The following is a 27,185-nucleotide window of genomic DNA, read 5'->3' on the forward strand; positions in this document are numbered from 1 at the left end:
AGTTTACCCCATGCCTCGATCGCAGCTACATACTCATCGCGTCGTCTGCTAGACTTGCAAATCTCCCATATCCTTCCCACATCATCTGCTTTACCAAGAGCTGCATAAAGAGGAAGAAAGAACCTTGCGTGTAACATAATTTTCCTGGATGTCATCGCCTTCCATCTCCTTTAAGACTGCTTCTGCTTTCTCATTGAGGCCAGCAGAAATATAGTACTTCGCAGTGGTACATTGAATCATCAAATCAGGCTCCAGCCCTTCAGCCTTCATCATATCTATAATTTGCTCCATGCCTGATATGTCACTTGCACGACCTTTTGTATCTATAAGTAGTCTGTATGTTAAGAGAGATGGTTTTATATTTTCCTTTTCCATCATTGTGAGAACCTCAGGAATCTTCTTCAGGTCTACCCTTTTATAAAGCATCAGTAGCTGATTGCAAATAAATTTTGTGATAGGGAGACCAAGATCCTTAATTCTGTTAAACACCTCTTCTGCTTTCCTTAAATTGTTAGAAGTGACACAATTAGCAAGAAGAGTCCTGTAAACCACCTCGCCCCTATGTGATACTGGAATTTTCTGTAAGTAATTCTCAGCCTTCTGAAGACCATCCAGTTTGCAAATCAAATTCAAACGGGAAGCATAATCGTGCTCAATAAATTCAATCCGTTTATTTGCTTCAAGCCAATCAATGAACTACAAAAAATCAAAGAAATGACTGTGCTAGTTTTGAAAAAAAAGTAAAATATATGGAAAATTCAAATAACAATTTAAAGACACTGTCTTGTTGATTTGCTATAAATATGATGTAGATGCAGACAACTATTAGTTTTATTATAAATTCTCCTCCAAACTTGGAGGAATAATGAAATAAATCAACAAAAGAACGAGTCAGTACAATAAACAAATTCATGAAGGGAATTGGAACAGCCTACAAAAAGTAAAATAAACAAAAAAAAAAAAATAGAACAATCTAAATGCATATTGCAAGATGTTATTCTTAGGGTTGCAGCACAGAGACCAAATATTTGTCAACTTAACAATGATAAAACAACAATGAGAAAAACTTTTTTAGATTGGTTCATAGTTGAATATATGCATATTGAGAATAATCTACAAAAAATTCCTTTAGAACCATGATTTAACAAAGATGAATAGTCAGGCAACTGCTAAGGTATGTTTCATATAAATCTATAGTGAAAATCTTAAGTTGATTAAATTAACTATACAATAAAAATCCGAATGCTGAAGACATGATTTTTCAAGTGTTCAGACATTTGTGCCTATCAAATGAGCATTGCAATTCTGCTAGCTAGTGCAGGTCTAAAATAGATCTTTTGGGGAAAAAATCACTCACCTAAACAGAACAGGTCCGATAGTAGAGAAGATAATTGAGAAAGTGTTGATAAATCAACTTATAAAGACAAACTGTATCACATTTTCAACCATAGCAGGAACCAGGTAAATCCAATGCTTGACAGACTCAATCTGATACTGTGTACCCGTGGTTTTGTTTGTTGATTATCTTTTATATTGTCACCTTTTTTGGTTTTAGTGACAAAACGAGAAGCACTTTATAACTCCTATCAATGGACTAAGACGAAAACATATGATGCCAAATATTAGCCAATGATTCAAACCTTTTTACCAAGCAAAAAATATTCACCATGATGGTGCCATGCATAATAGTGCTGCAGCAGTAACATACAACTATAACAGTCAGCAAGAAAAAGCTAACACAGCTGCAGCATTCAATAGAAGAGACTCAAGACAAAAGGACCAGAGTAAAATATGTGGCACTTTAATTCTTAATCCACTTAACCTAATCCAAATGCACATTCAAAATATGATCGTGGCTTGATCCTACAAGACATTTTTTGATCGAACAAAACTAGGGAAAAAACTATGGTGAACAGGAAATGCTTTAGGAAATAACCAAGCAACATACAACGGTCTTAAGAGTGAAAGAAGCAGGTATTCATTATAGCTATTTCAGTTTAGCAGGATATAAGTTAGTACAAATTGAAAATTTATTTAGAGAATAAATGTAACACCTGCAAAGCCTTTGTATAAAGCCGACGCTTCCTAAGATTCAGCATCACAAGAGAGATTTCACGTCGTCCCAAAGGATTACCTTCTTCCACCCACTTAATAAGTATGTTATTAACAGAGTATCGCGGAGCTTTGATTATAGCCACAGAAAGTGGAGATTCAACTCTATTTCCCGGCGATCTGTTTCCAACAGAATCTGATTCACCATCCAAAATCCCCCCTTCAGTATAAAACTCCTCATTCTCCACTTCCTCATCTGGTTCTACTGTACCTTCAGCAGCTTCATCTATATCAGGAAGCCCATCCTCAGAATCATTATCCTTCTCGCCTGACCTTGCTCCAACATTAGAGGAAAGATTCCGTGACCATAGGCAAGAGCTCTTGAAGTTAGAACATCTACTAGAGTATGACCTTGAAAGTAAGTAATTCTCCAACATGCCAGAACATAAACGAAAGTTCCCTTTTTCATGCATCAAACTGCTTCTTGATAATTCAGATCCATTGAAAGATCCACGAGCCACCATATTGCTGATATTATGACCCCTGAAATCACCATAAAATTAGAGAAAAGATCAATGACAAACATTTAGCTTCTACAAGCTACTATTAATCTTTCTTCTTATCAGCCCTTAAGATAAGATTCACCAAAATATGGTATATTATGCGTTTTCTCTTAGAGTCAGCTAAATTGATCGGAGTATATTTCTCGGTGATGAATGAAGCAAAAGCATCAACACTAGTCTCTCAGCTCCAGAAATGAAAACCTTGCACCATTCACTTGGTTTTTGAGAACGACGATGCAAGAGCACATATGGTTAAGCGAATAAAAAATGGCAAAATTAGCAAGAACCTCCATTGCCACTAGCACAACATTTAACAGAAAGGTGAAGCAAATGGTTAATGCGTCAATATTTGTCAAAGAAGAAAACGACTTGTAACCGTGGAACTCACCTAATGTAACTCTTCTTCAAAGTCAAAAAAAAAAATCTCTAAATAAAAAGGAAGATTATTATGTGTACGGGTGCGTCAAGCATAAATGAAAAAATCAAAGATGCAGAAAACATCAACAAATCAAATAGCTTGAACCAAAAAACCGAATTTTCATCACAAGCCTCGGTTAAACGATGAAACAGCCACTAAGAAGGAATGTTGTGCCGAGATATGAACTTCCTCCGATTCTAAAGTGCTCACCTAGCGGATAGGGTAGCAGCTCTTCTTAGGGATGACATGGCCATCCCACTTCCTATTCTCCAACAGGAGCAGATCGAAGGGAAGAGGAGGAAAGAAAGATCAATCCCTTGCGAGCCCTCAGCAGTGTGAGAGGAGCGCGAAGTGTCAACTGTGGTCGTGGTTCCTCTCTGCTTAAAACCCTAAACCCTAAAATCTCGGGGCGGCTTTTGTATTTTGGGCTGGGCTTGGAAATGCCGACGAGACCAGACAATTTTGCAATCAAACACCGCATTTTTTTTAAATGAGTTGATTGTTTTTTTTTTATTTTTCTACTGAAAATTTATTCGTTCTCGTATTAAATAAATTGAATATGTTTTAGTATATGAGCACCGTTTAAGAATTTTTGGTAACTTATTCTCTAGAAGGGTTACAAAATGTGTGATGCTACATATATACAAGTCTCTTCAATACGATACAATAAAAATTGAATGCTCCGGCTCAAGCTCCGACCTCGATGCTCACTCGATATCACGTGTCGATTTCATCTCAGCCTCAAATCCCCGACCTCAAGCTCTAGGTCAAGTTTTGATCTTGGTGCTCGTTCGACATCATGTGCTGACCTCATCTCAGCCTCGAGTCCCCACCTCGAGCTTCAACCTCGACATTCGCTCGGCATCACGTGCCGATCTCATCTTGCCCTCGAGTCCTGACCTCGAGCTCCAGCCTCCACACTCGCTCGACATCACGTACCGACCTAATTTCGGTCTCGAGTCCTGACCTCGAGCTCTAGCCTTGGCACTCGCTCGACATTACGTGCTGACGTCATTTCGACCTCGAGTCCTGACCTCGACCTCCAGCCTCGGCACTCGCTTAGCATCACATGTCGACCTTATCTTAGCCTCGGGTCCCTCATCTTAGGGCCTAAGGAGTCGATTGACCCGTGCAATAAGGAGAGTCTAAGACTATTTCTTTAAAAAAAATAAGAAAATATCCCTAAAAAACACAGACAAAATTAGAATCTTTCTAAAACTGGAATGGATATTTCAGAATAATATTTTAAATGGATGTTAACAATCTATAAAAGAGAACCCATACTCATGAACACAGGTATGCACAGATCAATCCTAATTTCTTCAAGTCATTAAAACTCCTTCCTCACGTAAAAATTTTAACTTAAGCATCGGAGTGGCTTGTCGGGACCCATCCCCGACGCCATTCTGACTCTCTTTTTAAGTATTTTTCAAGTCCCTTTATCTTTCTCGACAACTATTTTCAAGGAGCGTGCACGTTAGCAATTCCTGAATCGACGGCTTGATCATCTATGGTGTATTGGTTGGAACAAATTGACGTCGTCTGTAGGAAATCTAAGTCGAGATGCTACGATGGTTAACACTGGAGGAATCATTGGTGAGCATGGCTCTGCTGAGGAAAAAAAGTTGTGGTGACAAGATGATGGTCACGCCTGAAAAGATCAATGAATTAGTATTTCAGACAATGTTAAAGGTACTACAACAATACTCATTATTACCTCCTTCAGGAGTTCCTTTACCTTCCCCGGAAGATCCCTTCCCCCATAAAAAATTATCGTTATCATTGGATGGAGACATGCCCATTATGAACTCTTTTAATAAGGAGGCAGCAACTTATCCAGACGAAGATTCACATGAGTCAAGAGCTGAAATGTCGTTGCTTGACTATAAGGACATGACAACAATTGCGGAAGAGATAAACATACTCTGAACACTTTTCTCTAGAAAAGTCCTAGATTAGAATTGTCTCGGCACTTCCGACAACCACAATTGGGAGAATACACCGAATCATCAGATCCAAAGGACCACTTGTGCCATTTCAAGAATTATGCTCTATTACATTAGTATCTGGATGGAGTTAAATGCCAAATTTTCTTAACCATCTTGTCGAGCTCTGCTCAGAGGTGGTTCAACCGTCTTCCTATTTCATCCATACATTCCTTTACTGATTTCAAAACTGTTGTCCTTCATCAATTGTTAGTAGCAAAAGATATCAGAAGACACCATTAAATCTATTTACCATGAAGCAAAAATCTCGAAAAACTCTTAGAGAATACATCTAGCAATTCGACCGGGTCGTTTGGGATGCCCCTACCACCCCACAAAAGTATTAACCAGTGTCTTTTCTCAAGGATGTATAGATGGAGAATTCTTCAGATCCCTAGTGAAAAAATCTCCTGTCAATTAATTCAAGTTGTTGGAAAGAGCCGAAAAGTGTATACATCTAGAAGAAACACAACTTACCCATTGGGACAATAGCTCGAGATCAGATAAGAAAATCTCTCAATCCACAACTAATAAGGAGGCATCACGATTCAACTATATGCCCTCCAGATGAAAAGGACGTACACTACACGTCGTAACCTCTTTCCTTGTTCCTGTAGAAACATCCTGTAGAAACAACCACTCATATCCCTATAGAAGAGCATGTTTGTTTATGTACTTATCATCAATCGTCTAGTCATAACACTAATGAATATAAGCAGTTGGCACAAGAGGGAGGTCGAGTCATCAAAAAATAACAAGGAAAGAGAGCTTCATCCCCCCATCCGGGCATCCAATCCCCCATAAATACTCCCGATAGAGAAATATAGAAGAATGAAGGAATAAGAGTCGAACTAATCCCACCAGACATCAAGAGACCAAGTCCCCCCGACGACACTCTCCGAATCCACATCAGAATCATCAAAATGACTGAAGAAAAGATCATTCTCATCTAGACCAAGCCCATCAGGATAATGCTCCTCACCGGGGCATCATTAATATGATCTCGGGAGGACCTACAGATGGAGATCCTAATCGTGCAAGAAAAACTAATGGAGGAAGGTTGGAAAGTTATGATATTAGTGCTAAGAGGGGCAAATCAAAGGGATCCATTATCAGTTTCGGTCTATAAGACTTGGAAGGAGTCTCCACTCCCCACAATGACACCTTGGTCATTCATGTCGTAATAGCAAATTATGACATAGCTTGGATATTCATTGATACAGGCAGTACCATTAATATATTATTCAAAGAAGCCTTCAGCTAGATGCAAATAGACTAAGCAGAGTTGAAATTTATTTCCACACCTCTGCTTGGATTCACTGGACATGAAATACAGCTGTTAGGACAGATTAGCCTACCTCTTTTTTTGGGACGAGATCCTTTAATCTGAACTCCAAGTGTAATTTTTATAGTGGTAAATGCTCTCTCCTCATATAATATCATTCTGGGAAGATCAACACTCAATACATTCTATGTCGTAGTTTTCACTTTTCATCAAAAAATAAAATTCTCGATAAATGATCAAATCGGCTCGGTGAATAGAGATCAAGCTGTCTCTCGAAAATGCTACACAGTCATGGTTCATGTTGATATCAAAAAAGTAGGGAGAACCCTGCGGGATGAAGTACATTCTTTATAGGAAACACCCACACCCCAATTATCACAAGAAAAAGAAAAAGAGAAGGTCGTGCCTAGGTTGTTAGACAGAGTCACTCAAATCTCCGCCAATCTAACACCTAAATTAAAAATTAAGCTAATTGCCTACCTCATCCAAAATAATGATGTATTTGCTTGGGTTCCTCAGGAAGTTATAAGAATAACCTCCACCATAATGGAATATTGGCTCAATAGCCTCCCCGATTCTAGACTTGTGAAACAGAAAAAGAGACATTTCGGATTTGAACAAGATAAAGTAATTCAAGCCAAAATCACTAAACTTCTCGAAGCTAGGCATATTCGAGAAGTTCAATTCTCAACATGGCTTGCAAACATAGTGTTGGTCCCAAAATCTGGAGGCAAGTATTATCTGTATCGATTTTTGAGATCTCAATAAAGCATATCCTAAGGATTGTTATCCCCTCCCTAGAATTGATCAATTAGTGGACTCCACCTCAAGATGTGAACTCATATGTATGTTGGATGCCTATCAAGAATATCATCAAATTCCATTTGCCAAAGAAGATCAGGAAAAGGTCAATTTTATCATCTTGGAAGGAACACAGTTATGTCTTTTAGGTTGAAAAATACAGGAGCCACCAATCAGTGACTCATGGATAAAGTTTTCAAGCACCAGATAGGTACAACGTCGAGGTATATATAGATGATATATTAATCAAATTAGTTCAAGCTGAGAACCTGATCAGCAATATTAAGGAAACATGTAATACTTTGCAAAGATATAATCTCAAATTAAATTCTAACAAGTGCCTATTTGACGTCAAAAGTGGTCAGCTCCTGGGATATATAGTAACTAAAAGAAGGATAGAAGTCAATCCAAAAAAGTACAAACTTTGCAAAACATGATTTCACCACAGAATACCAAGGAAGTTCAAATGTTGGTAGGATGAATTACAACATTATCACGATTTATATCACAATCGACTACGAAAGAGTCTTTCCTTCTTTAAAATATTACGCAAGGCAACTAGATTTGCTTGAGATAAGAAATGTGAACAACCTTTTAACGATCTAAAGACTTATTTAACAATCCTGCCAGTCTCGTTATAGCCCACACCTGGAGAATCTCTATGGCTCTATCTGTCTTTCTCTGAATATGCTTTGGGCTCAATTCTGATCCAACAAAAAGGAAATACTTAGCAACTTATTTATTTCTCTAGCCATCTGTTAAAGGATGTTGAAACTCGATACATCACTTTGGAAAAACTTGCATTATCTTTAGTCCTGACTGTTCGTAGACTCCAGCCATACCTCCTCTCACATCCAGTCACAGTACTGACTAATAGTGCTCTAGACCGAGTATTAACTAATCTAGAGACCTCAGAACGATTAATAAAATGGGCTACGGAGCTCAGTGAGTATGATATACAATATCAACCTAGAACAGCCATAAAAGCCCAAGACTTAACCGACTTCCTGACTAAGACCTCTAGCATGGAGGTGCAAGAAACTTGAAAAATCTTTGTAGATAGGTCATCCATCAAACAGGGAAGTGGAGTCACAATCTTATTATGTTCTCCTAAAGGAAACACTTTACAGATAGTCATAAAACTCCATTTTAAAGCCTCTAATAACGAGGTCGAGTATGAAGTCTTACTTGCTAGGTTACAAATAGTCAAACATGTAGGAACAATTTGGGTAGTTATCTGTTCAAATTTCCAACTAGCTACATAGCAGATTGAAGGAGCTTTTGAACTTAGTAATGATAGGCTCCGATGGTATACCAAGACCTTCGAGAGATTAAAAATTGCTTTTCAAGAAATTACAATTCAAAGAATACCTCAGGTTGAAAATTAAAAAGCAGATGAGCTAGCTAGATTAGCTAGTGTCTTGATTAATTAGGAACAAGAAGAACCCGTAGTACATGATCAACTTATAGCTCACATTGATAAGGTTACAAAAATAAGCGAACCCACTGATTGGAGGATTCCTATCATCACCTTTCTTAAAGATGGAACCTTGCCCTCCAATTCCGATCGAGCTAAAATTCTCAAAAGGCATGTAACTAGATTCACCGTAGTAGGAGACATTTTGTACAAACGAGCCTTCTCCTGATCTCTACTAAGTGTCTCAATACCAATGAGGTTGAATATGTCATATAAGAAATTCATCAACGTATTCGAGGAAATCATATAGGAGGAAGAACTCTAACTCGGAAAGTATTATCCCGGCCTCTACTCAAGTGTCTCAGTACCAATGCCGAGCTTGCGACTTTGTCTTACGACAAACTCGAAACACCGAGCCCCAAGCTTGCGACTTTGCCTTACGACGGACTCGGAACACCAAGTCTCAAGCTCGCGACTTTGCCTTACGATAGGCCCTGAACACCGACCTCCGAGCTTGCGAATTTGCTTTATGACATGCTCGGAACACCAAGTCCCAAGCTCACGATGTTGCCTTAAGACAAGATTGGTACACCAAGTCTTCAGTTCGTGGCTATAAATTTTAATGTACCAATGCCCTAGGTAAGCACTATCGTTTGATTAAGTGAGTTGTTATATGGTCCTTATATATTTTTGTCCTTTATTTAGTTTATTCAGGGTAATCAATATAGTTTATTTGATTTGAGTAGGTTACTATCTAATCCCCAAATATCCTTGTCTATTGCTTAATCTATATTCCTAGTAAGTAGTACAAATTTATTGAAAGATTTAAATTCAAGGCTTTGGGAAAGATCTTACAAACTAGCGTAAAGTTGTTTAACATTAAACATCAAGATTAACAACAAACATTTCCAACCAAAATATAGGAAAATAACTGACACTATTACACCACAGTGACTACTCTAGCTTCTTGGAAGGAGGTAGATCATCCCAAACTTTTAGGGGATTCGGGAAACTTAGGTTAGCCCCTCTTGGTATAATCCCCGATTGAAGAAATTGACGACCTACTCTTTCAAATCCATATTTTAACATCTTGTCAGCCCGAATCCCTAGCAAATTATAATACTCTTGTGAAGTAAGGAAAACTGCATTCCGTTCCATCCAACACTCTTCATCTCCTCTCTTATAATCCACCATCTCTTTCTTTATAGATTCCAATTCGGAGAGAATTCTCTCTTTCTCTTGTCTCTCCTTAAAAAATTATTGCTCTAGGTCCTGTCTTCTAGATACTGCCTCACAGAGATCACAACAAACTTCTCCTTGCTGGGTTTGAAGGGATATTAGCTCTTCTTTAGCTTGGTCAAACTCTTTCTTAAAAGCCATAACTTCTTCACTGGTTTTCTGAACCTCTCCCTCGGCCTCTTGAAGGGTTGACTTAACTTTCTCAAGAGATTGTTCCCTATGCCTATGTTCTTCTAACTGAAGCTTGGCATCTTGATGCATTTTTTCCACCTCAGCTCGAGAAGTCTCGGCCTCCAATTTGGCAGCTTCTACTTCAAAATGGGCATTTTCCACTAAAGCCCTAGCCCTGGCCCTGGCTTCCTCAATATCTCTAGTCAGAGCCTTCAGTTGATTCTTAAGTTCAGCTACTTGGGTTTTCAATTGTCGGCACTTCGAGGTCATCTAAGGAAGGTGCCTCAGAAGTTCTTGATATTTCTTAAGAGTCTGCATAAATCTTTACGTCAGTATAACCACCCTAAAAGTAGACAAAGCATTAGAAATCTATACCTTGGCAAACGAACCATTCAAGTGCTCACTCAAAGCCTCAAGGTCCAAACGGGGCAAAATTTATTTTTATTGCTAAGTTAGCAACTGAATTTAAATTCTATCGCCAATTTAGAGACCCCCGTCGCCAATTTAGCAACAAAAATATATTTTCCATCGCTTAATTACAAATAGCGATAGAAATTTAAATTTCCATCGCTAAATTAGCGACGGAAATAAATTTCGTCGTGATTTTGAGGTTTTATTGTAGTGATAGTAAAAGATAGAACTCTTACTCAGTCTCTCTTCCAACGCGATAATGTTCAAGCTCATATCAACTCAGTACAAAAGGGCTTCATTATTCACCAAAATATTCACATCGAATTTTAGTACGGAGAAGATGTCCACTATAGATAGATAGGCCGACTCTAACATATATTATCCTAAGTCTGGTTGGGGGGGGGGGCATCTTGGAACGCTAAGCAGTGGGCCAAGTATAAGGGTGTAGAGGCTTGATAAAGAAATATTAATTCTTCCATCCCTTATGAAAAGTTGGATACTTATCTAGGAAAGTATAGCCCGACCTTGCAGCTAAATAAACCACTCTGGGCTCTCCCCTCTTCAGATAGAAAAAATAATGAAAAGTGGTAAGGTCTAAAGGAACTTGATACACTTGAGAAATAATACAGGCACTACATATTAAACGGTAGGAGTTGAGAGTGAATTGGGAAAGAGAGCATTGAAAATAAGAAGCTAGGTCTTGAAGAAAGGAAGGTATAGAAAACCTAAGGCCACTGGCTAATTGACCTATAAAGAAAGTAGCATAACCCGGAGGTGGCTCATGTGGTCAGTGTTCTGGTGTCGAAATTCGGATCTAATGATCCGAAGGAATACCATACTGCTCCCTAAGCATTAAGTCATTATCATAGGTACAAGCAAATCATTGGGTCTCATACCAAGGATCGGCGTAGGGTCATTAGCCATGGGAAGAGAAAGGAAAGAAGGAACAATGCTAAAATTTATTAGGGTATGACTGTAGCCGAACGCTGAAGGTGGAAGAAGGCACAAAAGGAAGAGGAAGTGAATAGGGAACAATCTAGTTTAAACAACACATAAACGTCAGCAAACATACCTTAGGGTTGTTTAGGTTGCCCGCGGGACTATCGGATAAAGTCGAAGAAGGCTTGGATCCCATCCTAATGGATCCCATCCAGGACTGATGTAACAATGCCTCAGAAAGTGTGAAGATTCAAACCCAACCATTATATGTTCAAAAATAGAAATAAGAGAGCATCTGTGTCATCCACTTTATATACACGACATCAATATCACTTGTACACATCTTCGTCAAGGCATGGTGGCTCGCGGCTCAAGAAAGATAGCGCATGTTGTCATTTAATGCAATCAAAAAACACGTCAATGATAAGGCTGATAAGCGATTCAGGGAATCATGTTCATTTAATACGATAGCTTATCTCAGTATTGTGTCTACAATTTGGTTTGCAAAATGTGTCCTGAACGATCCAAGAACTCAAGTCCAGTCAGTCCGACTACGCTTCCTTCGACTAGACTAATCGGGAAGGCTTGTGATACGGTGGAAAATAGGACTAACTAAGAACAAGTTCTTCACCTGTTCTAAGAATCTCAATTTTTAGAATCACATCAGCTAGGCCCATGTCTTTCATATCAAATCTTGAATTCAATATTTCCTTAGTGGATTTAATTATCTTATCACTATTTTCAATGATAAGTATGTCATCTACATAAAGACACAAGATGACAAAACCATCTTCAATGATTTTGCTGTAGATACATTTATCACACTCATTGATTCTAAATCCACTATTCAACATGACGTTGTCGAATTTCTCATGCCACTGCTTAGGAGCTTGTTTCAAGCCATACAGTGACTTGACCAATCTACATACCTTATTTTCCTATCCTGGAGCAGAAAATCCTTCAGGTTGTTCCATGTAAATTTCCTCTTCTAAATTACCATTTAGAAAAGCGGTCTTAACATCCATTTGATGTATTTCCAAATTCCACAATGTGGCAATTGCTAATAACACTCTAATAGAGGTTATTCTTGATATTGGAGCATATATATCAAAATAGTCAAGGCCTTCACGCTGTCAGTAACCCTTAATTACCAATCTAGCCTTGTATCTATCTATTGTGCCATCCGATTTCTTTTTCCTCTTAAAAATCCGCTTACAGCCTAATGGCTTACTTCAGGAGGAAGATCCATAAGCTCCAAGTATGATTTTGTAAGATAGAAGTAATTTCAGATGCAATCGCTTCTTTCTAGTGAGGTCCTTCAGAAGATCTTAGAAGCTTCTGTATAATTCTGTGGTTCACTTTCCAACATAAAAGTGATAAAATCCGATCCATAGGATTTTTCCACACGAGCTCTTTTACTCCATCTAAGCTCTACCTCTTCTAGTTCACCCTCATGTTCTTCTTCTTGTGTTTCAAAGGTCCTCTTTGAGGAATTTGCTTCCTCTCTAGACTTATACGGAAACACATCTTCGAAGAATGAGGCATTTCTCGATTCAATTATCGAGTTTATTTATTTCTGGAATTAGCGATTCATATACTAGAAGTCGGTAAACACTACTATTCTGTGCATATCCTAGAAATATGCAGTCAATAGTTTTTGGTCCTATTTTAACCCTTTTTGGATTAGGTACCAACACTTTTAGCAAGACACCCCCACACTCGCAAGTATTTATAGGATGGCTTTCTACCATTCCATAATTCATAATGGCTCTTGTCTATATTTTTCTGGGGTACCTTATTTAATAGGTAATTCGCTGTTAGCACAGCCTCTCCCCATAAATTTTCTGGTAGCCCAGAACTTAATAAAAGAGCATTCATCATCTCTTTTAAAGTTCGATTTTTCCTCTCAGCAACACCATTTTGCTGAGGAGTATATGGAGCCGTTGTTTCGTGCCTAATTCCATGTTCAGCACAAAACTCAGCGAATGGTGAAACATATTCACCTCCTCGATCACTTCGAACCACCTTAATCTTCTTATTAAGATGATTTTCAACCTCAGTTTTATAGAGAATAAATTTCTCTATAGCCTCATCCTTACTTTTTAGAAGATACACATAACAGAATTTTGTGTTATCATCTATAAAAGTAATAAAATATTTATTTCCACCACGTGTTGGAACCCCTTTTAGGTCGCACACGTCTGTATGGATTAAGCCGAGTGGTTCTGTGTTTCTTTCAACATGTTGAAAAGATGACCTTGTCATCTTCGCTTCAACGCAAGTCTTACACTTTTGTTTCGGGTCAAGTAGGAATGTCGGAATGCTTTGCATGTTAATTAATCTTCGAATCGAATTGTAATTAACATGACCTAGTCTACTATGCCACAACACAGATGACTCAAGCATATAAGAGGAAGAACTTTCATTTTTATTCATTTTAGGCCTAATGGCCATTACACTGAGCTTAAAAAGCCCATCATTTTCATACCCCTTTCCTACAAACATTCCATTTTTGGACAACACTACCCTGTCCGACTCAAATACAATGCGAAAGCCATGCTTGCTTAAAAGTGATCCGGACACCAGATTCTTTCGAATCTCCAGAACATACAACACATTGTTCAGAGTTAAATCCTTACCCGAAGTCATCTTCAGCACCACTTTTCCACGGCCCTTGATCTCCGAGGTTGCTGAATTCCCCATATACAGCTTATCTCCATCTTTAACTTCTTCAAAGTCGTGGAGAAGCTCCTTGTTGCAGCACACATGTTTGGTGGCTCCTGTATCAATCCACCACTATCGCGGGTTTGAACCGATGAGGTTCACTTCAGAAATGACGGCGCAGAGATCCATATCTGGTCCCTCGCTCACATTAGCCTCATGCTTCTTCTTTGGGCTTTCTGCACTCTGAAGATTTGTGACCAACACGGTCACAGTTGAAGCATTTCCCCGTGAATTTCTTTTTGCTAATGCCTCCTTTAGGCTCCATCTTGGAATACTTTGACTTCTTCCGTTTTGAGCCCTCGCCATGTTCAACAACATTGGCTTTGACCATTGACTGAGTGAATGATCGTTTGTCTGAGCTCCTGTTGTCTTCCTCAATCCGGAGTCGGACGATGAGCTCCTCGATATTCATCTCCTTTCTTTTGTGCTTCAAATAATTCTTGAAGTCCTTCCAGCCGGGAGGGAGCTTCTCTATGATTGCTGCCACCTGGAAGGTTTCACTCAGCATCATGCCTTCTGAGTGAATCTCGTGCAGGATCACTTGAAGTTCCTGGACTTGGCTGATCACCGTCTTGGAGTCCACCATTTTGAAGTCCAGGAATCGGCCAACAACAAATTTCTTGGCCCCCGCATCCTCTGTTCTGTATTTCAGGTCTAAGGATTCCCATAATTCCTTAGCCGACTTCTTTGAGCAATATACATTATATAATGCATCTGCCAAACAGTTAAGGATATAGTTTCTGCAAAGAAACTCCGAGTGCTTCCAAGCCTCCACAGCATTGAAGGTTTGGGCATCTAAAGTACCCTCAGGTACCTTAGGTGGTTCTTCAGTCAAGAACCTAGCCAGATTAAGAGTGGTCAAGTAGAAAAGCATTTTCTGCTGCCACCTCTTGAAATTCATTCCCATGAATTTCTCTGGCTTCTCGGCATGATTGATTGGGACTGACCCAATCGGTACAGTAGGTACAGTAGGAGTGGTTACCTGCACCTGTTGAGTAGTTGGCTCTGCTACTGTCACACTTGGTCCGCAGCCATCGCAACAGAAACGAATCTGTTTTAAGACTGTTACAAAATACTTTGCCGGAGAGAGCTGAATGGCTGAGTGGTGAACTGCCGAGCAGAGTTGTCGAGCAGAGTGGCCGAGCCGAGTTGCCGAGCAGAGTGGCTGACCGAGCTGAACTGCCTAGTGCCGAGCCGAGTGCCGAGCCGAGTGGCCGAACTGCCGAGTGCCGAATGGCCGAGCCGAATGGCCGAACCGCCTAGTGCCGAGCCGAGTGGCCGAACCGCCGAGTGACTGAACTGCCGAGTGCCGAGCCAAGTGGCCGAACCGCCGAGCCGAGTCGCCGAGCCGAGTGGCCGAACCGCCGAGTGCCGAACTGCCGAGCCGAGTGGCCGAACAGCCGAGTGGCCGAAGCCGAGTGGCCGAATGTCGAATCGCCGAGCCGAGTTGCCGAATGGCCGAACCGAGCCGAGTGCCGAACCGCCGAATGGCCGAACTGCCGAGCCGAGTGGCGAGCGGATGAATGGTCGAGGCCTGCGTTCAATGCAGTTTCCTTAAAACAGATTCGCCCCTCACGACGGACGTCTGTTTCCCAGGATACAACGACAGATACCAGAAAATCGTTTCCGGCGAACTGACTACACCAAAAAACTATCACGGGGAAAGCAGAGGAAGAAAGGAAGCAAGGGATCGAGAATACTCTTTTCTCCTTCCCATCGCTGTCTCGCTGCCTCTTTTATAACCTCGCACAATATCTCCAATTAATTGGAGATTAATGGTGGAATTGATGGCTTGATTCACAATCATTTGACCAAAACATGATACTTTATTTCATAAATGTTTATATACAAAAGAGCTAGTCTTTTTAGTATACTTCCTAACAGGAATCTCTGGCCTAGAACGTGGTTGCTGTTGGAACATCATGTGGCTGTAAAACAGGAAAGAGTAGAATCATTAAGAAAGATTAGATAATATTAGAGAGGTGGGCAATTAATAAACCAACATCCCCAAGATCCTGATAGCAGTTGTCCCTAAGGTCTAGGGCCTAACCTATGCACCCACTCGCCTTCACCTCCAGTTCCGACCTCAAACTCTGGCCTTAGCACTCGCTCAGCATCACGTGTCAATCTCATCTTGGCCTCAAGTCGCAACCTCTGGCCTGGCCTCGGTGCACTCGGCATCAGCATCACGTGTCAATCTCATCTTGGCCTCAAGTCGCAACCTCAAGATTCGGCTCAAACTCTGGCCTCGGCTGCTCACTCGGCATCACGTGTCGATCTCATCTCAGCCTCGAGTCTCGACCTCAAGCTTTAAATCGAGCTCCGCCCTCAGTGCTGGCTAGGCATCACATGTCGATCTCATCTCGGCCTCGAGTCCCAGTCTCGACCTCAAGCTCCGGTCTCAATGCTCGCTCGGTATCACGTGTCGACCTCATCTTAGCCTTGAGTCCCGACCTTAAACTTCGGCCTTGGCGCTCGCTCAGCATCATGTGCCGACCTCCTCTCAGTCTCAAGTCTTGACCTCAAGCTCTGGGTCAAGCTCCGCCTCGTCGCTTGCTTGACACCACGTGTCGACCTTATCTCGGCCTCAAGTCCCAACCTCAAGCTCCAGCCTCGACACTTGCTCAGCATCACGTGTCGACCTCATCTCGGTCTCGAGTCTCGACCTCGAGCTCTGGCCTCGACACTCGCTCGACATCACGTGTCAACCTTATCCTAACCTCAGGTCCCCACCTTAGAGTCTAAGGAGTCGATTGACCCGTGCAATCAGGGGAGCCTAAGATTGTTTCTTCCAGAAAAATAAAAAAATATCCCTAAAAGACATAGACAATTAGAATCTTTCTAAAAATAGAATGAATATTTCGGAATAATATCTTAAACGGATGTTAATAACTCTATAAAATAGGGCTTATACTCATGGGCACAAGTATGCACACATCAATCCTAATTTTTCCAAGTCATTAAACTCCTTCCTCACATAAAAACTCTAACATGAGTGTCAGAATGACTTGTTGGGACTCACCTCTAACACCATTCTAACTTTGTTTTTAAGTATTTTTCAGATCCCTTCATCTTTCTCAGCAGCTATCTTCAAGGAGTGTGCACGTCAGTAGTTTGTGAACCGGTGGCTTGATCATTCACAGTGTATTGGCTGGAATATAGGCCAAGGGGATGTTTTATGGATCAAGTGGGTACACCACACCTACTTGAGGAGAGTGGATGTTTGAACTTGGAGAGTGGTACACTCAGATTCCCCCCACTGATCAAGTGGCTATTGCATATCTGAGACCTCATCCTATCGGTTGTTGGGTCACCGATAGATGCTAGACAAAGGATGATAGATTGGTATGAGCAAGATGGTAGAGTGGTCAAGGCCTATGATTTCTTTAAGCAAGCCGGTCCTAAGAAACCCTAGGTGTGGGCAATGTGAAAGCTTTACATTCAACCCAATCACGCAATTACAATTATGGCACTAAAACATCTTTCGACTCGAGACAGACAAAACTATCTGAAAGATTGATAATGTAATTTTTGTAAATAAATGCTGGAAACACAGGAATATCTATTCTTTAGATATCCATCTATCACAGATTTATGGAGGAGAATCAGAGATTGATTTCACATGCGACAGAAGATGTCTACTTACCGATAGATGCTTCAGGTCTATGGGCAGTGCTATAGAGGTGGACGACTACTAACAAAGATTAGACATTTTGTGTTGCCTTATTTGATTCATCTTGCATGGAGAGCACATAATAACAATTTCTTTGGCGAGGACTAGTTGAATTGTGAGGGAATTTATAGGTGCCTTCGGGGCATAGTTGAGTTAGTTATGACAGGGTAGACTTGACAAAGATCGAATCTTGACGAAACTAAGACAATGTCCTCTCCCATAGTGACTAATTACAATTTTTCAATTTACTTTTTCATAGATAATCGTGGGACCGATCGTGTACAAATTCATTTATACAGGCCATTAGAAGTATATTGAGATATGATACTTTATATATTTTTTACTTATTAAAAAATAAATATAAAATATAATTTATTATTTTTTTTGAAAAAATTTAATGGTTTTAAAAAGAAAACTTTGACTTAGAATTCTTCATTAGCTGAGGTTCCATCTGTAAATTAGCAAACAATGAATTGATAAGTCATTAAATATAATTATTTTAAATTAAAATTGATCAATGAGCCGTTAAGTATACTAATCATCTAACATTACTTGTTTAAACATTATAAAATGAAGATCAAATAGAGTAATTTTTAAAATACCACTCAATGTTTATTAATTCATTCAAAATATCCTTCAATATTTGATTTATGATAAATCATCTTTTATTATTTTTATTAAAATACCATATTTTAGAAAATAAAAAACTATTTCACATTTCCAAGGGCGCTTTAATAATAAAATAAAATAATTTAAAGGACAATAAAAAAGAAATAACGAAGGGGAACCAAACCTGAGCTTAGAACAATAAATCACTGTAAAAAGAGGGGCATTCTGAGAATTGAACTCGGGACCTCTCGCACCCTAAGCGAGAATCATACCACTAGACCAAATGCCCTCTGTTATTATCAGAGAAGTTTTAATTCCTTTGTTTTGATCTAAAAACAATCATTAGCACATCAAAGATCAATGCAAGAAACATGCTGATAGAGGGATTTAGCTGGCATTAGAAGAGCTGATAGAGTTGTTGAAATAATCTGTCTGTCCTAGTTCCTAATACCTGAAATGGTGTGTCATTGTTAGCACCAGAGCTCCCAGATGTATAAAAACTGTTATGGTTGTCTCCCAGCAAATTGTAGAAGTTTACCAATTGTATAGTAATGTGGCTTGGACCTCAATTTGGGTGTCATAGTTAGATGGTTACAAGCAATATCAAGTTTGAAGGAGTCCAATCAATGCTCTTTTATGTGGTGAGGACTTTGGTTTAACTCAACATGCTAGTTTAGCTCACCTAAGGTGTAGTCGGTTGAATGAATTTGCTCAAGGTGGACATAGTTTGGCTGAGGGGGATCTATCCCAGCCAGATTGGATTTAGCTCTACAATGGTGGATAATTCTCCTTTGTAAAATTTTTGCTCATTTGAAATGGTCAAAGATCATTCTAGGTGGGTTGCCCAAATTGATGAGTAGTTGAGTAAAAGGTTGAGGTGTTCAACTCAGCTTTATGTCACTCTCTACTGAAGTTGCTAAAGTTACAAAGACTGTCGATGGCTCTTAGAGGCCTCTATGAGAACTAAAGAACTCTAAAAAAGATGCTTGCCTCCTAATGATGTTTGGCCACATGACAACTACTGGTTGGCATTACTGGCTCTTGATATATTTGAATGTGGCCATAATTGGTTTATGAGGAAATAATGACATTAAATATCGGTGATCAATCGACTAGGTAAGAGCAAATTTATTTTGTAAATTAAGAATTTATATGTGTGCATTTTCTCAGCTTCTTAATTTCATAATCAAACAATTTTGTTGCTTTTCTTTGATAATTTGCTTTAGGTATCAAGAAATTCTACTACATTTGCTTTGTTCTTACTTGAAAATTTTTGGTGCTCCCTTCAAGTTAAAGTTTAGGGCAAAGTTGCATGTGTATTCAATAAATGTTATCAACTTGGTGTGGTGTTGAAGTACTGAATCGATAGGTTTCTTGGATTCTCAACAGGTTGCATTACTATGAAAGAGCTCAGGACTGAAGCGAATGAGGAGCTGAAGGAGGCCTTTTGAATCTTTGGCAAGGACTAGAATGGCTTCATCTCGTTTGCAGAGTTGTGCCATGTCATGACTAAACCTTGGCTAGAAGCTAACTGATGAAGAAGTTGACGAGATCAAGTGGCAGCGCGACCAAACTTGGCTGTTCATTAGGGTTAAGAGGTTTAAGACATTATTGCATCTCAATTCTCCAGATCCATATAAATGTATCAGCAATCTCAAAAGGACAGATCGTATGAAGCATGTAAATTCATTCTACAACCAGAGCATCTAATGCTTAGGGCAGAAGGAATCATGAAGAGAAACATTCCAATGACAGGATTCTACAGCTGCATCTGAGCTAGCTATCAGGAAGACAAGTAATGTTCTCGATTGAACAATAAAGCCCAAGTGTTCTCTGAACAATAAAGCCCAAGCTCAATCAAACAAACTTGAAGTCTGAGACTTGATCAATGCATCAGCAGCAACAAGTTGTGCTGCCATATCCTTGTTAGGATGCATGTTGCCAGCTTTCATCCTGTCCCTGAATCCATAAGCTGGTGTCTTGGCATTTATATAGGCCTGGAGTAGGTACTGATAAGGCTTCAATTTTCCAACATATCCAGCTTGTTTCAGATGCAGAAATATCTTCTCAGCATTTTGGACGTCTCCCTTCTTGGAGTATTTGTCTAACAGCGTCAAATATGACGAATAATACGGCTTATTCTCTGTGCGCTGTGATGCTTGCTGCAATATCAAACCAGCTTTCTCCAGCTCTCCAGCCTCTGCATACAGATTTATGAGCACATCCCAAGTTACAGGACCAATATGACAGCCATCATCCGTCATCCGCTTGGCAAAATCCTTTCCCTTGGATAATAGTTTATTGTTCACGTAGACCTTTAATAGAGCAATGTACTGCTTTGCTGACACATTCGTACATACCTTGATCATGTCCTCAAAGACTTCCTCTGCCTTTTCAATATTCCCAAGTTTACCCCATGCCTCGATCGCAGCTACATACTCATCGCGTCGTCTGCTAGACTTGCAAATCTCCCATATCCTTCCCACATCATCTGCTTTACCAAGAGCTGCATAAAGAGGAAGAAGAGACTTGCGTGTAACATAATTTTCCTGGATGTCATCGCCTTCCATCTCCTTTAAGACTGCTTCTGCTTTCTCATTGAGGCCAGCAGAAATATAGTACTTCGCAACGGTACATTGAATCATCAAATCAGGCTTCAGCCCTTCAGCCTTCATCATATCTATAATTTGCTCCATGCCTGATATGTCACTTGCATGACCTTTTGTATCTATAACTAGTCTGTATGTTAAGAGAGATGGTTTTATATTTTCCTTTTCCATCATTGCGAGAACCTCAGGAATCTTCTTCTGCTCTGCCCTTCTATAAAGCATCAGTAGCTGATCGCAAATAAATGTTGTGATAGGGAGACCAAGATCCTTAATTCTGTTAAACACCTCTTCTGCTTTCCTTGAATTGTTCGAATCAACACAATTAACAAGAAGAGTCCTGTAAACCACCTCGCCCCTATATGATACAGGAATTTTCTGTATGTAATTCTCAGCCTTCTGAAGGCCATCCAGTTTGCAAATCAAATTCAAACGGGAAGCATAATCGTGCTCAAGAAATTCAATCCGTTTATTTGCTTCAAGCCAATCAATGAACTACAAAAAATCAAAGAAATTACTGTGCTAGTTTTGAAAAAAAAAGTAAAATATAGGAAAAATTCAAATAGCAATTTAAAGACACTGTCTTGTTGATTTGCTATAAATATGATGTAGATGCAGACAACTATTAGTTTTATTATAAATTCTCCTCCAAACTTGAGGAATAATGAAATAAATCAACAAAAGAATGAGTCAGTACAATAAACAAATCCATGAAGGGAATTGGAACAGCCTACAAAAAGTAAAATAAACAAAAAAAACTAGAACAATCTAAATGCATATTGCAAGATGTTATTCTTATGATAAAACAACAATGAGAAACTTTTTTGCATAATTGAATAATCTACACAGAGACCAAATATTTGTCAACTTAACAATGATAAAACTAGTGAAAATCTTAGGCTGATTAAATTAACTATACAATAAAAAACCTAAGGCTGAAAGAAGATGATTTCTAATGTGTTCAGACATTTGTGCCTATCAAATGAACATTGCAATTCTGCTAGCTAGTGCAGGTCTAAAATAGATCTTTTGGGGAAAAAATCTCTCCCCTAACTAGAACAGGTCCGATAGTAGAGAAGATAATTTAGAAAGTGTTGATAAATCAACTTATAAAGTTATAAAGATAACCTGTATCACATTTTCAACCATAGCAAGAACCAGGTAAATCCAATGCTTGACAGACTCAATCTGATACTGTGTACCCGTGGTTTTGTTTGTTGATATTTATATTGTCACCTTTTTGGTTTTAGTGACAAAAGAAGAAGCATTTTATAACTCCTATCAATGGACTAAGACGAAAACATATGATGCCAAATATTAGCCAATAATTCAAACCTTTTTACCAAGCAAAAAATATTCACCATGATGGTGCCATGCATAATAGTGCTGCAGCAGCAACATACAACTATAACAGTCAGCAATTAAAAGCTAACACAGCTGCAGCATTCAAAAAAAGAGACTCAAGACAAAAGGACCAGAGTAAAATATGTGGCACTTTAATTCTTAATCCACTTAACCTAATCCAAATGCACATTCAAAATATGATCGTGGCTTGACCCTACAAGACATTTTTTGATTGAACAAAACTAGGGAAAAAACTAGGGTGAACAGGCAATGCTTTAGGAAATAACCAAGCACCATACAACGGTCTTAAGAGTGAAAGAAGCAGGTTTTCATTATAGCTATTTCACTTCAGCAGGACATAAGTTAGTACAAATTGAAAATCACTGGTTGGCATTGCTGGCTCTTGATATATTTGAGTGTGGCAGCACCATAATTGGTTTATGAGGAAATAATGGCATTAAGTATTGGTGATCAGTCGATTAGGTAGGAGCAAATTTATTTTGTAAATTAAGAATTTATATGTGTGCATTTTCTCAGCTTCTTAATTCCATAATCAAACAATTTTGTTGCTTTTCTTTGATAATTTGCTTTAGGTATCAAGAAATTCTACTGCATTTGCTTTGTTCTTACTTGAAGATTTTTGGTGCTCCCTTCAAGTTAAAGTTTAGGGCATAGTTGCATGTGTTAGTGAATTCAATAAATGTTATCAACTTGATGTGGTGTTGAAGTACTGAATCGATATATTTCTTGGATTCTCAATAGGTTGCATTACTATGAAAGAGCTCAGGACTAAAGTGAAGAAGGAGCTGAAGGAGGCCTTTCGAATCTTTGGCAAGGACTAGAATGACTTCATCTCATTTGCAGAGTTGTGTCATGTGATGACTGTTATTTCAAATGTATAAATTATGGAACAAATAATGCATAAATTATTGAATAAAATATAATTTTATATATTTACATTGATTCTTTATCGAACTTGTTCTTTATGTTTGTTGTTTGAAAAACTATTACAACGAACGAGCAGTCCTTCCGTTATCACAAATCAAAATCCCTTCGGCGATGGATGTTCCTCCTCCAAAAAGATTTTCGCAAGACACATAGCCTTCAAAAATTTTTGCAGTGTATTCTCATGTTCTCTCCTCTTCTACTTTCCTTGAACTTAGACGCATTGAAGCCTTTTAAAGGCACAAATGCATTTTTCACATCTGCACAACATGCAGATGTGATTCTAACATCTTCCACTCATCCAAGTTAAGTCACAAAGATAAAAATATAATCACAAAGATCAAATAGAATATTCAATTCATACATGAGAAAAAATAATTCGTGCGACATCAAACATTCTAAGCGATTAATGCTAAGAAAGTTGTTGCACCTTACTTAGCCACTCTTTCAAAATAAATTGGAGACATTAACATCTTGAATTTACTCTAAATTAAATCATTTACATCAATATAAATATCTCTAATCCCTCATAATAACTATTATGCCAAAAGCATATCCATAATATTTTCATTCAATACAATTATTCATAATTACATTTTATATACTCAATATAAAAATATAAATGAGTGCATAAAATGTAATTAATCAACCAGTGAATAAATATCAAAGATGTAAATCTAATTTAATATTCTTTTTTAACTAAAATTTATTCATTTTAATTAGTCGCTTTCCTAGTCATGTTCCATAGACTGAATCATCCATAATCAATAGGATACATGCTAAAGTAGCAAACCCTGATTAAAACTTCAAGTAGCAGCTAAATAGTCACTTAGAGTAAAATCAAGATTAACTTGTAATCTCAAAGGTCTCACATGGAAGAGAAACTGGATCTTTATCTTTATCTTTATTGCACATGTGGTATGAATCACATGTTATGATGTTATTCTCTTTACTAATAAAGAGCGCATGTTATTCTCAAACATCGTACAGATTTTGATCTAAACATTCCTAATGCCTAATCCTGAATTCAACTCATGAATTCTAATCTGGCTTCTTGCAGATTTAGTAAATAGAGGGATCATTTACTCCGATCATTATAAATTTACAAATGATCTCATCTTGATACAATTATCAAGGTGACTCCAACTTACAGGTATGTCTCCATTCACAACTTCATTAATTGTCTCATAAGTAATAGTGTTACCTCTATTTATATTTAACAAATAGAGATGATTGTTCATATGAGAGGATCAATGCTTGGCCATGAAAGACTTTGTCTTACACTGGTAAAGCATGACTGATCATGTCTGTCCTACAGGGGATTAAGTGCTTTTGGCTTTCGATTCTTCCTATCCCCATAGGCATCATTGATCACATTTATAGTATCTACATGTCTTTTATGTGGACGTTAAAATATCCATCGATGTTATAGGTGAATATGTGCAAACCTAAAGATGATGGTGGATTGAGTTTTCTCAACCTACGAGCTTGGAACCTTATCCTTCTAGCTAAGGTGCTCTAGCAGATATAGGCCAAGGGGGATGCCCTATGGATCAAGTGGGTGCACCATACCTACTTGAGGAGAGCGGATGTCTGAACTTGGGAGGTGTTACACTCGGATTCCCTCGTTGCTCAAGCAGCTATTCCATATCTGAGATCCCATCCTATCAGCTGTTGGGTCACCGACAGATGCTAGACAAAGAATGACAGATTGGTTTGAGCAGGGTGGTAGAGTGGCCAAGGCCTATGATTACTTTAGGCAGGCTGGTCCTAAGAAACCCTGGGTGCGAACAATGTGGAAGCTTTACATTCAGCCAATCATGCAATTATAATTTAGATGATGACATAGAAACATCTTCTGACTAGAGACAGACAAGACTATCAGGAATATTGATAATATACTTTTTGTAAATAAATGTTGGAGATGTAAAAATATCTATTCTTTAGATGTTCACCTATCACAGATTTATGGAGGAGGACCTAATATTGATTTCACACGCGACAGGAGATATCATCTACCTACCGACGGACGCTTCGGGTCTATGGGTGGTACTATAGAGGTGGACGACTACTAACAAAGACTAAATATTTTACTTTACCATCTTTGATTCATCTTATATAAAGAGCACATAATAATAATTCTTTTGGCGAGTGTTAGTTGAATTGTGAGAGAATGTATACAAGTGTATATATGACATTAGAAGTGTATTTAGATCTGATGCTTTATCGAGCACGAATCACTTTTAATTCTTGATTATCAAATATAAAATATAATTTATTATTTTTTTGGTGAAAAAATTTAATGGTTTTAAAAAGGAAACTTTGACTTAGAATTCTTCATTAGCTGAGGTTCCATCTGTAAATTAGGAAACAATAAATTAATAAGTCCTTAAAAATAATTATTTTAAAATAAAATTGATCAATGAGCAGTTAAATATACTAATCATCCAACATTAATTGTTTAAGAATAAAAAATAAATGATCAAATAGAGTAATTTTTAAAATACCACTCAATGTTTATTAATTCATTCAAAATATCCATCAATATTTGATTTATGATAAATCATCTTTTATTATTTTTATTAAAATACCATATTTAACAGAATAAAAAACTATTTCACATTTCTAAGGGCACTTTCATAATAAAATTAAAATAAATAAATAATATATAATGGGTATTTTGTTTGAAAATTACCCAATCAAACTCTCGAGTGTCTCTGCGACTTCTGCTACTTCAGATCTCCCTGGCGCTCGATCCTCGATCCGCGTGGAGGCATGGCGGAGCAGCTCACCATCGATCAGTTGGCAGAGTTCAAGGAAGCCTTCAGTTTGTTCTACAAGGACGGAGATGGTATGATTTGATCTCTTTCCTCTCCTCTCTACTTGATACCACTTTCCCTTTTGACATTTGATCTGTTAATTTCCAAATCGGTTCTCTAGACAACACAGATCAGACTTCGTGTAAATTATTACTCTTCATCTAATCTTCGTTTTAAGATTGAGATTCTTTAAAGATTTAACTTTGATTAAGTTCCAGAAATGCTGCTTCTTAGTTTAAGATTTCTGTGTGATTTTAGAGAGCGTAGAGCGACCTTTCTTCTTGTTTTGTTGTTTCTTTTTCCAAAAAGGAAAGAACGAACTGGGCAGAACCAAGGTCCGCAGTTCACCTGCGCTTAGAAAAATTAATCACTTTAAAAAATAGGGGCATTCCGAGAATTGAACTCGGGACCTCTCGCACCCTAAGCGAGAATCATACCACTAGACCAAATGCCCACATTTTTGTCTTACAAGTTTTGCTTTTTTTGTTTTAAAAATCTAAAAACAATAATTTCACTATTCTTCAAAGATCAATGCAAGAAACATGCTGATAGAGTTGGATTTGGCTGGCATTACAAGAGCTGATAGAGTTGTTGAAATAATCTGTCTATCCTAGTTCCTAATACCTAAAATGGTGTGTCATTGTTAGCACCAAGTGTTATGGTTGTCTCCTAGCAAATTGTAGAAGTTTACCAATTGTATAGTAATGTGGCTTGGACCTCAATTTGGGTATCGTAGTTAGATGGTTACAAGCAATATCAAGTTTGAAGGAGTCCAATCAGCGCTCGTTTATGTGGTGAGGACTTTGGTTTAAATCAACATGCTAGTTTAGCTCACCTAAGGTGTAGTCAGTTGATTGAGTTTGCTCAAGGTGGACATAGAGCCAGATTGGATTTAGCTCTACAATGGTGGATAATTCTCCTTTGTAAAATTTTTGCTCATTTGAAGTGGGCAGAGATCATTCTAGGTGGGTTGCCCAAACTGATGAGTAGTTGAGCAAGAGGTTGAGGTGTTCAACTCAGCTTTGTGTCACTCTCTGCTGAAGTTGCTAAAGTTACAAAGACTGTCGATAGATGGCTCTTAGAGGCTTCTATGAGAACTAAAGAACTCTAAAAAAGATGCTCGACACTGCCTCTATATAGGCTATTGAGGTCTGTCTCCCAAGTATATTTGGCCACATGACAGC

General features: G+C 38.5%; 1 protein-coding gene, 2 non-coding genes and 1 pseudogene across 3 annotated transcripts; all 4 read right to left on the reverse strand.

Annotated features, from left to right (window-relative positions):
* The window catches only part of LOC141833880 (pentatricopeptide repeat-containing protein At1g80270, mitochondrial-like), a 3,668-nt pseudogene extending 265 nt beyond the window's left edge, over positions 1 to 3,403 (reverse strand).
* Positions 3,404 to 18,504: 15,101 nt separating this feature from the next.
* TRNAP-AGG (transfer RNA proline (anticodon AGG)) lies at positions 18,505 to 18,576 on the reverse strand. Its single transcript has one exon. It is a non-coding gene; the product is annotated as a tRNA-Pro (tRNA).
* Positions 18,577 to 19,882: 1,306 nt separating this feature from the next.
* Positions 19,883 to 22,042, reverse strand: LOC141833881 (pentatricopeptide repeat-containing protein At1g80270, mitochondrial-like). Its single transcript, XM_074721389.1, has 2 exons — positions 22,022 to 22,042; positions 19,883 to 21,388 (listed from the first exon to the last, which is right to left on the reverse strand). Exons 1-2 carry the CDS (start codon positions 22,040 to 22,042, stop codon positions 20,141 to 20,143), a joined length of 1,269 nt encoding a protein of 422 aa, XP_074577490.1. The 3' UTR covers positions 19,883 to 20,140.
* Positions 22,043 to 26,383: 4,341 nt separating this feature from the next.
* TRNAP-AGG (transfer RNA proline (anticodon AGG)) lies at positions 26,384 to 26,455 on the reverse strand. The gene has a single exon. It is a non-coding gene; the product is annotated as a tRNA-Pro (tRNA).
* Between the last annotated feature and the right edge of the window lie 730 nt (positions 26,456 to 27,185).

This window comes from Curcuma longa, chromosome 8 (assembly GCF_044706935.1).
Source record: "Curcuma longa cultivar G26 ecotype Majalengka, Jawa Barat chromosome 8, ITB_CL_G26_1.1, whole genome shotgun sequence".
NCBI classification, from domain to species: Eukaryota; Viridiplantae; Streptophyta; class Magnoliopsida; order Zingiberales; family Zingiberaceae; genus Curcuma; species Curcuma longa.

Bases quoted from the DNA above. Each gene is read 5' to 3' on its own strand.
- LOC141833881 (XM_074721389.1), bottom strand. From the start codon at position 22,042: ATGGTTGAAAATGTGATACAG. The intron at 21,389-22,021 runs GTTATCTTTATA...GATTTTTTGTAG, and splicing joins TGGTTGAAAATGTGATACAG to TTCATTGATTGGCTTGAAGC.